This window comes from Rhinopithecus roxellana, chromosome 10 (assembly GCF_007565055.1).
Source record: "Rhinopithecus roxellana isolate Shanxi Qingling chromosome 10, ASM756505v1, whole genome shotgun sequence".
NCBI lineage: Eukaryota > Metazoa > Chordata > Mammalia > Primates > Cercopithecidae > Rhinopithecus > Rhinopithecus roxellana.
Genome location: NC_044558.1, coordinates 96404845 through 96421752, shown reverse-complemented (window position 1 = coordinate 96421752; position 16908 = coordinate 96404845). Strand labels below are relative to the sequence as shown.

Sequence of the window (16908 nt, the reverse complement as noted above, 5' to 3'; positions counted from 1 at the left end):
ATACATAGGAATAGAAAACAAGGATTGGGGAAATAGAAATAGGTGAACACAATCAAGATTGGGTCATAAAAGCATATCCACACACACATGTTCCATTAGGGCCACTGTGGCTACCTGTGAACTTCAGTTTGGTGGTGAACGAACATGAAATGTTTCAGAAACCAATATGAAAAGGGATCTGTGGATGCTTTCTTCTAATTTCTTAGAAGTAGAGCTTTTCTGAGTTCTTAAGAAAATTAATCTCCCATGTGGGACTCCTTATAAAGGAGCCACTCACTGAACCACAGGCGGGGCTAGCACTTCAGTGGCTTTCCTGTCGCAGGGTCAGTAATGGGTTCCATGGGAAGGTTCTTGTTGCACACTCATAAAAAGTTATGGAAAGGCCACTAACGCATAATTTGACAGAGTTACCTGCCTGTGGTGGGTTTTCAGGTTCAGGGTGTCTGTTCTTCTGCTCCTCAGTGTGTTGCAAAACTCTGTCTCATAGCTAGCAGTAAGCATGAACTCAGCAAATGTAACTCCAGCAGGATATCAATGGGAAGATTGAAAACAAAGGTAGAATATCATTCAAAACCAGGTGTCAGAACTAGAGGTGGTCATGCCTTACTTCCCTCTAAAGGCACAGAAAATAGAGATGTAGCCAGGGCCCCTCTTCCCCTAATATAGTCCTCTGAATTTTTACCATTGTGGGTTTTGAAATTTGGTGATTTCCAGTGTAAGAATCCTATGTAAGATCTGAATATGCCTAGCTTATTCTGAGAAATTTTTGGATATTCAGAAGAGATCTTTGGATTACACCTAAAAACCTGTTGTTAATGTTTTTCTAATTTATCCCAAAGAAATGCCTTAAATTGAGTGAGTTGCCCCACTGTCTGGCCTGGCGGTGTGTTTAGAGCTTTATTGAAATGCTCTTCCTTTTCCAGGGTGGGATTTGGCAGCTGGCTGAGCTGCTGCTCACATGTCTTCTTTTCTGCATGCCAGGTCTCCTAAAGCGTGCTTTTCAAAAATCGGCATCAGTCCGGAATATTCTCAGGCCTGTTGGGGGTAAACGGGTCGACTCTGCAGAAGTCCAAAAGGTTTGCAACATCTGTGTCCTCTACCAGACCTCGCTGACAACTCTCACACAGATCCGGCTGCAGATACTCACAGGTTCGCAGTCCCCAAGGCATATTCTACACCTCTCACATTTGGCAGTTCGTCTTAGCAAAAGTTGATGTTTTTTTCTGGCTTTTTTGACTCAGAAAATAGATTCTGAAGGAGGTGTTTTTTGAGCTGTTCCTCTTAGAAATTGATCCACCTCAGTTAAATTGCTCATGCTAACCTCAGTCATAAGCACTTCCATCTCATTCCTGTTTTGTGACTCTTATTTTAATTATGAAGTACAATTTACTTTTAAAAAGTTTTTATGTTTTCTGAGTAAAAAAACAAAAAGGATACAGTTGTAAAAAAAAAAAAAAACTACTTTTAATTCCATAATCCAAAAACAATCAACTGTGCCTGAGTGTACTGCACATATAAAATAAATATATTTAAATTGAAATATATGGCGATATCCTTTCCTTTCCAGTAATCATTTTACCATGTCACAAATTCTTTGAAAACCTTATCTTTATTGGCTGCATAGTATCTCATCACGTGGATATGCCCAGCATTTGCCTTTTTAGCTTAACATGGAGGAGAGTCCCCTCTGAGCACAGAACTGGGCAACACGGGCTTTTAGGTTGCAGCACAGTTGTTATGAATTGGTCTTACAAGTACAAAAGGCCTTTGTAAACTGTGAAAGCCTTTTGTTACATGAAGGATTAAGAACTTCTCTGCTGCATTTTACATTTTTTAGCATCATAAATCACTGCTTCTCTTTCACACTTATCCATTCTTCAAATATTTATTGAGCGCCCCTGTGTGCCAGGCACTGAGGATACAGAGGTGAACGAGACAGCCAAGTTCTTCGTTCTCAAGGGGATTGTATTCAAGTAGTGGGGAGACCAAAAATAAGCAAGTAAAAAGTAGGTCTCATATAACAATGGGCACTGTGAAAATGAAAATGCTGAGAGACGATGTTGGCTTGGGCTGCAGCAGGATTTCTCAGCCTCAGCATTACGGACATCTTGGGCTGGACCATTCTTTGTCGTGAGGGGCTGTCTTTTGTGTTTTGGGATGTTTAGCAGCCCTGGTCCCTACTCATAGATGCCAGTGGCACCTTCCCAACCAGCTGTGACAGCCAAACATATCTTCACATTTGGCATTCAGCCAGATGCCTCCTGGGAAGCAAAGTCATTCCTGATTGAAAGCCATTGGCCTAGTGTAGTAGCAATGGAGATTAAGACAGGAGGATTTAGATTTGTTTTAGAGGTAGAAGATAGGGATCTTACTGGTAGCTTGGATTTGGGAGCGTGAGGACCAAGGGGTTTAAAGAAGATACCAGGTTGTTGGCCCAACCACCTGTGTGGATAGTAGCACTATTTGCTGAGCTGGGGAAGACCAGGGGGTAGGGCCTGTGGGGAGTCTGTTGTGTTGTGGCTGTGACGAGGGAAAGGGGCCTGCCAGGCATGCTGGCAGAGGTGACACTCTGGGAGCATCAGCTGAGAGATGGAGTGTAATGCCATGGGCTTTCAGCCTAGGGCAGGTTTCCCAAAGATGAGCAGAGGGAGCAGAGAAGGGGCAAGACCATACCTGGGGCACCCCAGCACCTGAGGGTTTGGGCAGCATCTTGAGTGAGAGGAGTTTGGGGTTATGGTTTGTGTCCAGCTTTTTAAATGAGCTCACATTGAAGCTCTTTCCCAAGTGAGAGAATCCAAATACAGGTTTTTTAGTCAACTTGAAAATATACACTTTAAGGATGAAGATAAACTAAAGTGTATGTTTGATATTCAGTCTATTTAGCAACTAAGATTATAGAAAATAACACTTGTTTTTAAAATACTGTTGTTTTTCTGCTGACAACTTAGGAAGTGTCTGTGCTCCTCACACGCATCTGACAGCACTGGCGCCACTGCTGGTCTGTCTGCCATTGCTCTGCCAGGGCCACTGTCTCCATCTCTGTCTAAATGGCTTGATATGCAGCCCTTGTTGAATCAGTGTGTGATGCTATGAGTATTCTAGTCTGCACTACGTGAGTCCTTTATACAGAACTCGAGGACACTTGCTTTTCTTCTTTTATCCTATAGGAGTATAGTTGTGATCTCCACAGTGTAACTGTTTCCTCTGTTTCTATTTTAACCTGTTTTTGAATTGTGAGATTTCCACATTCTTGGGTATGTTTGATATAACATGGACAGTTGAAAGACTAGTTATGAGTGGGGCATCTATGTAATCATCAACAGATCAAGAAAGTCTTGCTTCTAAAGGCTTCTTTATAACCACATCCTCGTACCCTTGAAAATGTGAGGTCTAAGCTCTAGGCATAATCACTAAATTGGTACAATTCTTGGCCTCCTTTAGAATTCCTTCAGTTCACCCTCTAAGCATCCTTCAGTAGCACTGGTAGAGTTCCCCCAAATCCCACTGCTGGCTAATATACTTTCCCCAAACAGTTCTGTATTGAAAACTAAATAATTCAGAGAGTACCCTATAAGATGAAAGGTATAAGGGCTCAAATACAAGGTGACTGTGCTTTTCTGAGAAACACACCTTACTGTATATTCAGTGATACATGGCATTTCAGATCCAGCCGTTCTAAGTCAATAGCTGCGTTATTAGATGTAAACTATATCAGTGATGTGGCCTGTGTGTCTGATGCCTTGTAGCCATGAGGAAACAAACTTAGAATGTCCTCTGTGTCCCCTTTTGCTTCCTCACGGTTCCATTTTTGTAATTTCAGAGCATCCTACCACAGTCATTGACTGCATTTCCACTTGTAACATAAGTAGAATAATAGAGGTAGATGGGGGGAAGCTTTGCCAAAGGTGGTGAGCCTGCAAGATGGTTTAAGGCAGGGGTCAGCAGACTACTGTGGGGGGGCCAAATCCAGCCCACTACTTGTTTTTGTCAATGAATTTTTACTAGAACAGAGCCAAATGTTTCTTTCTGTCTTTTTTTTTTTTTTTTGGAGACGGAGTTTCACTCTTGTCACCCAGGCTAGAGTGCAATGGCGTGATCTCGGCTCACTGCAACCTCTGCCTCCCAGGTTCAAGCAATTCTCCTGCCTCAGCCTCTTGAGTAGCTGGGATTACAGGTGCTGGCCACCATGCCCAGCTGATTTTTGTATTTTTTAGGAGAGACAGGGTTTCACCATGTTAGCCAGGTTGGTCTCAAACTCCTGACCTCAGGTGATCCACTCACCTTGGCCTCCCAAAGTGCTGGGATTACAGGCGTGAGCCACCGCACCGGGCTGCCAAATGTGTTTCTTTACACATTGTCTGTGGCCGCTTTTGTGCTGTATTGGTAGCACTGAGTAGTTTTAACAGTGTTAGACTAAATTTGGCCTGAGGATGCTTCCATATTTGGAGTCCTTAGATAAGGAACTGCAGCCTAACTTAGTGTGTAAACTGACTAGAAGTCTAACTTAGGAGTATTCAGTATTTTTGTAACAAATAGCTGCCAATCACAGCAGCCTAGCTTCAGTCAATCACAGGTGGCCATCTGATCAGACCACATTCAAATAAGGCAAAGCCGAGGTGTAACCAATCAAATTGTCTCTGTACCTCACTTCAGTTTTGCCCCTAAATGTTGCCTGCCCAGAATGCGGACTGGAGCTGTCTGAACGTCTTCTGGTTCTGAGGGCTGCCTGATGGATGAATTGTTTTTTGCTCAAACTTGGCTAGATTTAATTTAACAGCAGAGACCTTGTGGCCCACAGTGCCTAAAAATATTTACTCTTTGGCTGTTTCCTGAAACAAATTGCTGATCCCTGATTTAAAGCATAATGCTAAGTCAGACCTGAGTTCTATTCTTGGCTCTGACATATAGGCTGTGTGATTTGGGGCCAATTATTTAACCTCTCTGTGCTTCAGTTTCCTCCTGTATAAGATGGGGATAACGCTGGGCCTCAGAAAGTGGAAAGCAAACAATACATACAGAGTGCTTAGAATGGTGCCTGGCACGTAGTCAGCACCCACTAACTATTGGCTCTTATTGTTATTCTCATGGTGATAATGCTTTTCTCCACAATCCCACCTTCTTCTCACGTGCATTAAATGCTCATAAATAGGTTTAAGTGTTTTGTTTTCCCACTGGATAGGAGAAATAACAGACCAGGTGGAGTCTCCACCTGAAGCTTAGGTTTCTCTGTCTTTTTTCCAGGTCTCACTTACCTTGATGACCTGCTGCCCAAACTGTGGGCATTTATCTGTGAGCTCGGGCCCCACGGAGGGTTAAAGCTCTTTTTGGAATGCCTGAACAACGACACTGAAGAGTCCAAGCAACTCTTGGCCATGCTGATGCTGTTCTGTGACTGTTCGCGGCACCTCATCACGTAGGTTGACTGCTGTGGTACTGAATTTTTTCCTAGAATATGGAGAGACCAAAATACAGTGTCAGTAAGGAAGTCATTGCTAATGTGATTACTGCAAACATTTGGACCTGTGTGGCAGGGCATTGTAAGAACTGGCCATTTACCAAGTGAGCAGCATGCAGTAAAAGTTCAGCAGTTGTTAGGGTGGGTCCCTGGGAGTTAAAAGTTCCCATCTTTTCAAGGAAGCTGATCGGTACTACTGACTGTGGCTTGGGGTCTCCTGGAGATGGGTTTAGATCATGGCTCAGCCATTTATTCACTGTGCTAGCTAGATTCCTGAAAAATTCCAAAGTCAAAGAGCCAGGGTGCAGATCCTTGCTGAGCAGATCTCAGGACACCCTGGGCAAGGGATCAAGGATGCAATGTCTCTGAGACTCAGTTGACTCATCTGTAAATGGGAATAACAATAGCATGTACCTTTTAGGCACATGGTAGGGATTAAAAGAGATAATTATTGGAAAGTGCTTATCACAGTCCCTTGCACATAGGATGAGTTCAATACTTGTTGGCTCTTATTATTATCAAGCCAACCTTGAGCAAGTTTCTTAACCTCTTTGAGTCTCCATTTCCTTATTAGAATGGAGAGAATATTACTGGTTCAATAGAGGGTAAGTGAAAAAAAAGAGCATCAAATACTTAGTGCAGTGCCTGGCACAGAGTGGGAAATTAACAAACATTAGTCCCATTTAGTTCCTTTGGTTTTTAAGCTTATGCGTCTCCTTGTGTGTTTGGTATTCTTTTCATTCCACCTTTTCCCAAAAGGTTGGTGAAGAATTATAAGGTAGAATGTACCTCAGGCAGTTATGTTCAGGCTGGAAGACATTAGCAGGAGAGGATCAGGGACATGTAGGTGGCAGATTAGGTGAGGATCATGGAGGAACTCACTGAGCAGTTGGAGGCAAGAGCAGGGGTCTAGCTGCTGGTGAAGACATCCTTAATCACTGGGTAAGGGGTAAGCCAAGAGTGAATCTTATTCTAGTGTATGGAGCAGTGTTAGGAAATGTTCAGATAGAGCTGTCTTAAACGGCTCGTCTTCATATGTTCTTTCAAACATTCATTTACTCACAAATGCTTACTAAATGCCTACTAAGTATCAGTAGTATGTGTCTTAGATATTGAATAAGATTCTACAGCTTTCCTCAGTAAGCATCAACTCTCGGTCAACGTTCCTTGATATGCAGACGTGAATGAGGAAGGCGTGAATTGAGGTGTGAATTAAGAAAGTGTCACAGTCAGATTTTTGTGAATAAGAAAAATATAGAGTACAGATTTTTTCTTAGTTGTATTTTTAAACTTTTTACTATGGTCGATTTCAAATTAATAGAAAGTAGAAAGGATGATATAATGAACTCTCCTGTGCCCATTATCAGCTTTAGCAGTACCAACTCGCAGCCAGTTTTGCTTCATCCAAATGCCCACCTGCTCTTCTCTCCCACATTATTTTGAAGCAAATCCTAGACATCATATCATTTTTTTTCTTTTTCTTTTTCTTTTATTTTACTTTAAGTTCTGGGATACATGTGCTGAAAGTGCAGGTTTGTTACACAGGTATACATGTGCTGTGGTGGTTTGCTGCACCTATCACCCCGTCATCTAGGTTTAAAGCTCCACATGCATTAGGTATTTGTCCTAAGGCTCTCCCTCCCCTTTCCCCCGATGACATCATATCGTTTTATCTGTAGATTTTACAGTAAGTATCTGTACAAGATAAAGCTTATTTCTCAACCTTGTTTATTTTGTTTATTAAGCAGTACAGATTTTTTTCTCTTCGCCTTTTTTCAGTGTGGAATTCTGGGTAATTTTCTCTCTGATTTAGAATCCTTGATGACATTGAAGTTTATGAAGAACAGATTTCATTCAAACTGGAAGAGCTGGTCACCATCTCCTCTTTTCTGAATTCCTTTGTGTTTAAGATGATCTGGGATGGAATCGTAGGTAAGATAAAAGGTGTCTGCTGTTGTTTGGTTGATGCTGCACCCAGGGAGGCCAAAGAGTCTATAGCATCAACTGATTCTTAGCTTTACTGTCTATCCAAGTTAATAAAAGGTGCACTTATATTCCCATAATTGGAAATTTTCTTTCTTCCCTATCTGTGACCTCTTAAGATAGTGGTGTGGTTATATAAGTCTTGCTCTCCCAGGCTCCCTTCAGGATTTGCATGTATGTGTCAAGGATTATTAATGATGATTAATTTTGCCCTGAATCTCCTGTTGATTCTTCCATTTGATTTCCATGAAGATAAAACATGTGCCAGTGCACACTTGAGATGAGAGTCCACCTCCCAAAGTGTCTCCAATTGTTCAGGACAAAGCTCCTTAGATTAAAAAGGCCCTTCAGATGACACACTTGTGGGAGGCAGCATGAGTGATTTTGTCTAAGAGGCACTCAGGCCCTGCAGACACTTAGCACGTACCCAGGGTGCCTTTTAATTCCTTCGGGTCCACATATAATTCGGAGCGAGGGAGATCAAGGACTTAATGACAACTGCAGAAGACAAGAGCTATCCTCCCCCTGCTCTCTGGCTCTGACTCCTCCTCTGACTTTCCTGTTTGTTTGTCCCACAGAGAACGCCAAGGGCGAGACCTTGGAGCTGTTCCAGTCTGTCCACGGGTGGCTGATGGTGCTGTATGAGCGGGACTGCCGGCGGCGCTTCGCCCCCGAGGACCACTGGCTGCGAAAGTGAGCTCCAGGGGTGAGGAGGGCTCCATGGAAGCCAGCCTGCTCCGGCACACTGCCCGAGCACTCAGCACTCTTGTTCTAGGGCAGAGAGGACTTTTTCCCTCTGCTTCATTTTGTCTGTTCATTTGTGTAAAGAGAGCTGTTGTCCCTATGAAGCACCTGTCAGGACACTTCTGTTAAGAGATGTTTACACCAAATATGATTAGAGTTAGTTAATGGCGACAGAGCCAGATTATATTTAGCATACATTTCTCATCCAAACTAGGAAGAGGTCTTTTAGCTGAGCTGAGCAACGGAGCATGAGAAGTAAAAGGCAGTTTTTATTAGCAGAATTACTAGGGTAAAAACTGCTTTTAGGTTTTTTGGAGGGTAATGGGGTGGGGAAAATCCTCCTATCACAACTGAACATAGGTGCATATCCACATTGTTATTAAGGAGCTCAAGCTTTATGGCAACTGCCGAAGCTGTGGCACTAGAGCAGGGACTGGCAAACTTTTTCTGTAAAGGGCCAGATGCCTTTAGGCTTTGTGGACCAGATAGTCTCTGTTGTAGCTACTCAACTCTGCTCTTGCAGCACAAAAGCTGCCATAGGCTATACATGTATGAATGAGTGTGGTCCTATTCCCATCAGACTCTTGAAACAGGCAGCAGGCTGCATGTGGCCCACATGGTGTCGCTTCCCAGCCTCGCACTAGAGGATGATTTCTTCTTTTAATTCTCCCAAACCCATGTCTTTCTTCTCAAGGGATCTCAAACCTAGCGTGCTCTTCCAAGAACTCGACAGGGACAGAAAACGGGCACAGTTGATCCTGCAGTACATCCCACATGTCATTCCTCACAAAAACGTGAGTTGCACTCAGAGCTGGGCCCCGATGTGCCTTTCTGTTCCCTCACGTGGTTCCTGCCTTTCCATCCTTGCTATAGCCATTGGAGGTGACTAAGTAGAATCATTCATTCAGCACAAGGAAACGGTGGTTGCTGGTACTCTGTGGTGGGGTTACACCAAGTGCTGGGGTACACAGCTGGAGAAGACAGAGTGAACTGGCGATTCTGGTGGAGTGGCAGCCCAGGTGCGGGACCTGACCAGCTGGAGGGAGGGGATTGGGTCAGGAAAGGGTCCCACAGGCAAAAGTGGACAGCGTTGAAAGACTGAGTGGGTTGAAAGGCTGAGTGAGAGAGGATGAGGTGCTGTTGGAGAGCCAAATGTGCAGTGTGGCTGGAGAGAATAGAAAGGATGGGGTCAAGAGAGGAAGCCGAGGAGGGTAGTAGGAGCTAGAGCAAGAGGACCTTAGAAACTGAGGCTGGAGGCTGGGCGCGGTGGCTCAAGCCTGTAATCCCAGCACTTTGGGAGGCCGAGACGGGCGGATCACGAGGTCAGGAGATCGAGACCATCCTGGCTAATACGGTGAAACCCTGTCTCTACTTAAAAATACAAAAAACTAGCCGGGTGGCCGGGCGCGGTGGCTCAAGCCTGTAATCCCAGCACTTTGGGAGGCCGAGGCGGGCGGATCACGAGGTCAGGAGATCGAGACCATCCTGGCTAACACGGTGAAACCCCGTCTCTACTAAAAAAAAATACAAAAAACTAGCCGGGCGAGGTGGCGGGCGCCTGTAGTCCCTGCTACTCTGGAGGCTGAGGCAGGAGAATGGCCTAAACCCGGGAGGCGGAGCTTGCAGTGAGCTGAGATCCGGCCACTGCACTCCACTACAGCCCGGGCGACAGAGCAAGACTCCGTCTCAAAAAAAAAAAAAAAAAAAAAAAAAAACTAGCCGGGCGACGAGGCGGGCGCCTGTAGTCCCAGCTACTCGGGAGGCTGAGGCAGGAGAATGGCGTAAACCCGGGAGGCAGAGCTTGCAGTGAGCTGAGATCTGGCCACTGCACTCCAGCCTGGGCGACAGAGTGAGACTCCATCTCAAAAAAAAAAAAAAGAAAGAAAAAAAAAGAAACTGAGGCTGGGATCAGGGGCTTTATGCAAAGCCACCAGAGGGCTGGAAGCTTAGGAGGCACCTGGTCAGAGCCATACTTCAGGAAGGTCATCCTGGCTGCAGCGTGGAGGGCTGGCTAGAGGCTGGGGTGTTAAAGCAAGCTGGCCTGCACTAGGGTGGCGTGGGCCCTGGGAGTCAAAAGATGACCAAGTCAAGATATTTTTAAGGAGGCCTTGGAGAATGTTCACATCCCGAGGGGAAGGAAAGGAAGAATTCAGGTGATGCTTAGGTGTCTGGCTTGGGTGCTTGGGGGGTGTTTCCTGAGGTGGAGGCACAGGTAAAAGCAGGACTGGAACATGGTGGTGAGTTCAGCATTGAGCAGGTAGGATGTGAGATGTCTGTGGCTCCTGGAAACCATTGGATAGGGGGTCTGACATTCGGGAGGGAGGAGCCTGTGTGGGGAGAGCACCCAAATGTCCTGACTGCCCCCATAGACTGGGTGAGGTGGTCAGGGAGTCAGACAGCACCCAAATCTCCTGACTCCCACCATAGTCTGGGCGAGGTGGTCGGGGAGTCAGACGGAGTAAGAAGTCCAGGGCACTGAGGCAGAGCCCTGCAGGACCCGTCCCACAGAGGGCCAGCACAAGGAGGCAAGGAGGGAAACCAGGAGAGTGCCGCACACCCGGGGGATGAGAGAGACTTGGGGAGGGTTGGGCTGTGGCAGGAGCATCCAGGAAATGAGGGTGGCAAGCATGGCTCATGTCCCTGATGAGTGGCAGGTGCTCTGGAAATGTCTGATGCTGTGACAACACTCTGCTCCTCTCAGAAGAGGCTTCTAGGAGTCTAGGTTATGTCCTTTATTTTTCTCCTGTTCTGTTTTCTTTTTCTTCTTTTAATGAAGTAGACATATTTTTAGAAAAGAGCATAAATCACATTTTTATAAATTAGATCTCATTTTTCAGAGGTATTTCATCCTCACTGCTGTCTTGATACTGTTCTGTCCTTGACTTTAATACTTATGGTTGCTATTCTTTCCTCTCAAGCAGTGATGTGCAAACAATGTGGCTGTTTAAATTCTTACTGCACTTGGCAAACTCTCAGAAGTGAAGGGCCTTATGGTGATTACTTAATCAAATGTGCCCTCCTTGCGGGGGCACCTGCTCTGATGTCCCTGACCTTGCTTCCAATAGGAAATGCACAGCTTTGCAAAGCAGGCCGTTCTGTGGCTTTACGTTTCCAGAAGATAGAACATTCTTCCTCATCATGAACTGTGCTTCTCAGTAACTTCTACCCTTTGGTCCTTGAACAACCCCTAAAAGTGGTTTCTCTTATCTTCTGTGATCTGTTGGCAGCTCCCGTTTGCCGCTGGGGCTTGTGTTTTCCAAGTGTAGTATCAGCCTCTCCACCTCATCTTTGTTTGAAATAGGCTCCAGACTTCATCTCCTGGGCCTTATCTGGTTTGGTAGTGTCTGGTTTAAAATGCAGCCCCTCATTCTAGACCTGAGTGTCTGTGAAATCAGCCTCTGACCATAGCATTCCCATAAGACATAGTCTAGACCCTCCGCTCTGTTTCTCTCTGGTTCACGTGTGCTGTGGCCACTGGAGGTGCTGCAGGATATTTTAGATTTCTGAGGGGAACACAGTGAGACACCACATGAACTACTAGTTCAGAGTAGTTCGTGGTTTCAGCATGAGATTGCACTACATTTTTTTAATGATGATTACAAAGCTGGCTTGTAAGAACGAAATAAAAGTATTTTATATTTCAAAGTAGGTGCATTTGTAAAATATAGTAACTGAGGTCTTAGGACATAAATATTTGGGACCTAATTACCTAGTAAATGGGACCGCTAGGGATTTCTTTTGGCCTAGGAGTACCATGCAAAAAAGTTACTGCAATGATAGAGGTGCTGTGAATAAGGAAGTTTGGGAACCACTGAGATAAATTGGAATGACTTTTATGTCCAGGGTATATGGTAATCCTCACATTTTTTTTTCTTTTGGGAATTTTGCTTAAATATGTCATCAAGGTTGTTTGTCCTTAGTTCATAAAATTTCCTCCCTTGAGAAAATGGGGCCCTCTTCATCTCCTGCCCCTTCCTGCTCCGTGATTGCAGGTCCGGAAGGAGTATCTAAGGTTTGGTGTGTTCAGAGTAGCCAGGCTGTCCTGTTGCCGCTCTGCCCATCTCAAGCTTCAGGCTCCCCCTGATGGCGTGTGTGCTGCCCTCTGCCATTGAAATATTCTTGCTGGAGCACACAGGAGGGTAACAGGCTCTCTCTGCTCTGTTACCATTATACCATCTGCCCTAAATATTGACCCTCCGCCTTGTTCTTGATTTCACTATAATGCCTCTCTTGTTTTCCTTAACATTTGTTAAAGCCTCAGCTCTGCCTGGCTCACATGTACAGCACTTCATTTTCTGCACCCTCTTAACATTGCTTTTACTTGTTTATGTGTGACTCATCCGCTGGCTGGGCCTTAAGGCCTCTCTGCCTTTTGCTTTTACCCAGAAGGCCTAAGCGGTGTGGGGTGGGCAGGGGCTGTGTAGTATCGGGGGCTGTGTGTGGGCTTTGGATTTCATTCCAGCCCCCTGCCCACCAACTGTGTAGCCTTGGATGAATAAGGTCTTCTTCATGTGTAGAATGGAGAGAATGAGCCGTACCCAGCTGTCCACTGCAGTCGCTGAGGTTGCCCAGCCCTTGCAGCCTGGATAAGCTTGCCTCAAGACCTTCTTCCATGCCCCATAGAAATCCAGAGCCCTATCCAGGCTTTCTGTGGTCACTTCTGTCTCTTTAGTTCTGTTTCTGTGTCTTCTGCTGTCTCCACCCCCATGCTGGATTGACCCAGATGTAACTCGCCTTCTGCCTGTGTATCACCAAACAGCACCCCTTCACGTGGCCATGCCAAAGATTTAGGGTCATAGGAAGTAGTTGTGTCACAAACTACACGACTCCACATGACTAAAACACCTGTTCTCAAAAGTGCTACTGTTCCCCTGCCATAGAGAGGAGAGATAGTGGCACCCTTCATTCCTATCGCCAGCCTCCCTCCCTGTGTCCCCAGTCTGTCCCCTCTCTTCTGCATGGCCCTGGAACCTCTCAGGGCTTTTGGTTCTACTCAGAGCACGTCAGTCCTGTCAGGTCTAGACCTGTCAACCAGCCTCAGCGAGATGCTTCACTGAACAGTAGTTCCTCCACTCAATACCATCCCCTTTCTTCTTCTTCTTTTTTTTTTTTTTTAAAAGACAGAGTCTCACTCTGTCGCCCAGTTTGGAGCACAGTGGCGCGATCTCGGCTCACCACAACCTCCTGGGTTCACGCCATTCTCCTGCCTCAGCCTCCCAAGTAGCTGGGACTACAGGCGCCCGCCACCATGTCCAGCTAATTTTTTGTATTTTTAGTGGAGATGGGGTTTCACCATGTTAGCCAGGATGCTCTTGATCTCCTGACCTCGTGATCCGCCTGCCTTGGCCTCCCAAAGGGCTGGGATTACAGGCGTGAGCCACTGCACCCGGCCCATCCCCTTTCTTCTTAAGGGGCTGTTGACATTGCTTTTTTTGTTACAACCATATTTGCTTGAGAGAGTTAACATAATAATTAAATGAAAATGTACTAGCCCCCACTGGCATATAGTATTTCCTATTATTGTTACTATTATTAAGGTTTTTCCTGTTCTTTTTTTTTTTTTTTTTTTTTTTTTGAGAGCGTTTTGTTCTTGTTGCCCAGGCTGGAGTGCGATGGTGCGATCTCAGCTCACTACAACCTCCGTCTCCCGGGTTCAAGCAATTCTCCTGCCTCTCAGCGTCCCGGGTAGCTAGGATTACAGCATGCGCCACTACACCCGGCTAATTTTGTATTTTTAGTAGAGTTGGGGGTTTCTCCCTGTTGGTCAGGCTGGTCTCGAACTCCCGACCTCAGGTAATCCCTCCACCCCAGCCTCCCAAAGTGTTGGGATTACAGGCATGAGCCACCGCGCCCAGCTGTTACTGTTCTTATTTGTATTTAATAAAGCTCTTGACTTTGGGGGCGATTCCCATTTTTGTTTCGTTTTGTTTTGTTGTTTTTTTTTTGTTTTGAGACGGAGTCTCGCTGTATCGCCCAGGCTGGAGTGCAGTGGTGCAATCTCGGCTCACTGCAAGCTCCGCCTCCCGGGTTCACTCCATTCTCCTGCCTCAGCCTCCTGAGTAGCTGGGGTTACAGGCATGCACCACCATGCCCGGCTAATTTTGTATTTTTAATAGAGTTGGGATTTCTCCCTGTTGGTCAGGCTGGTCTCGAACTCCTGACCTCAGATGATCCGCCCGCCTCAGCCTCCCAAAGTGCTGGGATTACAGGCGTGAGCCACCACGCCCGGCTGCTACTGTTCTTATATTTAATAAAGCGCTTGACTTTGGGGGAGATTCCCTTTTTTTGTTTGTTTTTTTGTTTGTTTGTTTTTTGTGTTTTTTTTGAGATGGAGTCTCGCTCTATCACCCAGGCTGGAGTGCAGCAGTGCGATCTTGGCTCACTGCAATCTCTGCCTCCCTGGTTCACACCATTCTCCTGCCTCAGCCTCCCGAGTAGCTGGGATTACAGGCATGTGCCACCACGCTTGGCTAATTTTGTATTTTTAGTAGAGTTGGGGGTTTCTCCCTGTTGTTTAGGCTGGTCTCGAACTCCCGACATCAGGTGACCCGCCCGCCTCAGCCTCCCAAAGTGCTGGGATTACAGGCGTGAGCCATCGTGCCCGGCCGAGATTCCCATTTTTAAAAAAACAGCTGTGGTTGAATTTATGTATTCATTCAGCTGACTTTATTCAAATGGTATTAGGGTACTGATTCTCGAGCCCAGGATGGGGCAAAGAGTCATGCTCTTCTAAAGAGGTTTAGCAGAATTTTACAAATAAGGAGAGAGGGTTCTTTTCAAGTAGTAATTGAGAAATATTACTTGTGGGACTGTGGTAGGCTTGAAGGCACATAGGAGGCAGATTGAAAGGTCAGGGAGCTTTATACTGTAGGGTCATTTTTTTTTTTTTTTTTTTTTTTTTTTTTTTTTTTTTTTTTTTTTTTTTTTTGAGGCGGAGTCTCGCTCTGTCGCCCAGGCTGGAGTGCAGTGGCCCCATCTCAGCTCACTGCAAGCTCCGCCTCCCGGGTTTACACCATTCTCCTGCCTCAGCCTCCCGAGTAGCTGGGACTACAGGCGCCCGCCACCTCGCCCGGCTAGTTTTTTTTGTATTTTTTAGTAGAGACGGGGTTTCACTGTGTTAGCCAGGATGGTCTCGATCTCCTGACCTCGTGATCCACCCGCCTCGGCCTCCCAAAGTGCTGGGATTACAGGCTTGAGCCACCGCGCCCGGCCTGTAGGGTCATTTTTAAATTCTCTGACCGTAGAAAAAATTATCTTTGAATTATTTTTGTTCTTAGGATTCATAATATTGATTTCCCTTAAAGCAGGCACAGCTAGATAAAGAAGTCTCTATAACTTGTTCTGCCATCAAGTTTTTATAGTGGGTTATTGACTGAATGAGGAGGATGTTTTTTCTTTTTCTTTTTCTTTTTTTTTTTTTTTTTTTTTGGAGACAGAGTCTCGCTGTGTCCCCCAGTCTGAAGTGCAGTGGCACGATCTTGGCCCTCTGCAACCTCTGCCTCCCAGGTTCAAGCGATTCTCCTGCCTCAGCCCCCCAAGTAACTGGGACTACAGACGCACGCCACCATGCCTGGCTAATTTTCATATTTTGTATTTAGTAGAGACGGGGTTTCACCGTGTTGGCCAGACTGGTCTTGAACTCCTGACCTCAGGTAATACGCCCACCCTGGCTTCCCAAGCTGGGATTACAGGCATGAGCCACCACACCCAGCCTTGAGGAGGATTTTCTCATAGGCCATTCCTAGCTGGACCCTAGCTGCAGGCAGACCACTCTTTCCGGAACGTTTTTTGCTTGATGTGTATTCAGCTATATTTCTAATTCCCATAACTGTTCCAGGGAATGCTTCTGTTCTCACAGGACACTCTAACCGGTAGCACATGTTAAGACATCCCATTCTGCTTGCATCTCATCTAACTTCAGTTTCAGTCATTTTTGCAGGGTGTTTTTATGGAATCATCAGTTGCTGACCCTGTTTTCTGGTCCCGCCTCTGTTCATTTTAGAGAGTTCTCCTGTTTCGAACCATGGTTACCAAGGAGAAGGAGAAACTGGGGCTGGTGGAAACCAGCTCTGCCTCCCCGCATGTCACTCACATCACCATCCGTCGGTCCAGGATGCTGGAGGTGAGTGTGAAGCCTATGGAATCCTACTGCAAGGAAGTGGGCCCTGCAACATGGAAGCTCTTTAGTGGACGATCTCTGGCTTTTGAACTGTTCCTGTTACTCCTTGATCTGAAATCAAGGCTCTGGGAGCAGGAAGGGGTCATTTGTCCTGTTGACTGCTCTGAACAGCTGCTTGATTAAACATGTCCTCAATGCTGGAGACCCAGCAGTGTCTTCATTTACCCCATGAGAGTCGCTGGGCTAGAACTTCCACCTCTTCCTGTCCCTTTGAAATGAGGACCAGAGCTGCCAGCCCAGCGGCTGCACTAACACTCTGCAAAATCCATTTGTCCCAGCGGGCACTTTGCCCAGACTCTAACTGTGTTCGTAGTAGAAGTGGAGTGGAGGTGTTACATTTACTGAATTACGTAGAGAAATACATTTATCACAGAGCTGGAAGTTCTTTGTAGACAGAAACTTAGAAGATACCACTGAAGTGACCCACCTGAGCTAAACCCATTGTCTGGGGCTACCACTGTAGGGTGACTCCATGGAAATTAGAGATAGGTACCCAGTCCTCATGTGTCAGAAAATTGTCATAATACATTGGTTTTGTTGGCACAAG

The 16908-nt window shown here is 45.9% G+C and overlaps 1 protein-coding gene across 14 annotated transcripts in view; it reads left to right on the top strand.

Annotated features, from left to right (window-relative positions):
- Positions 1-16908, top strand: part of UBE3B (ubiquitin protein ligase E3B) — a 65643-nt gene that overhangs the window by 24992 nt on the left and 23743 nt on the right. For 13 of the 14 annotated variants that reach the window (XR_004059472.1, XR_004059471.1, XM_030938325.1 and 10 more), the window contains 6 exons: positions 982-1149; positions 5242-5413; positions 7269-7387; positions 8017-8131; positions 8877-8976; positions 16185-16304. Coding sequence is in view for 12 of the 14 variants with exons in the window: in XM_030938325.1 (XP_030794185.1) it covers positions 982-1149; positions 5242-5413; positions 7269-7387; positions 8017-8131; positions 8877-8976; positions 16185-16304 (794 nt within the window). In the remaining 2 variants the exon portion in view is untranslated. The remainder of the gene's footprint in view (positions 1-981; positions 1150-5241; positions 5414-7268; positions 7388-8016; positions 8132-8876; positions 8977-16184; positions 16305-16908) is intronic. The other variant, XM_030938328.1, reaches the window with a different exon arrangement.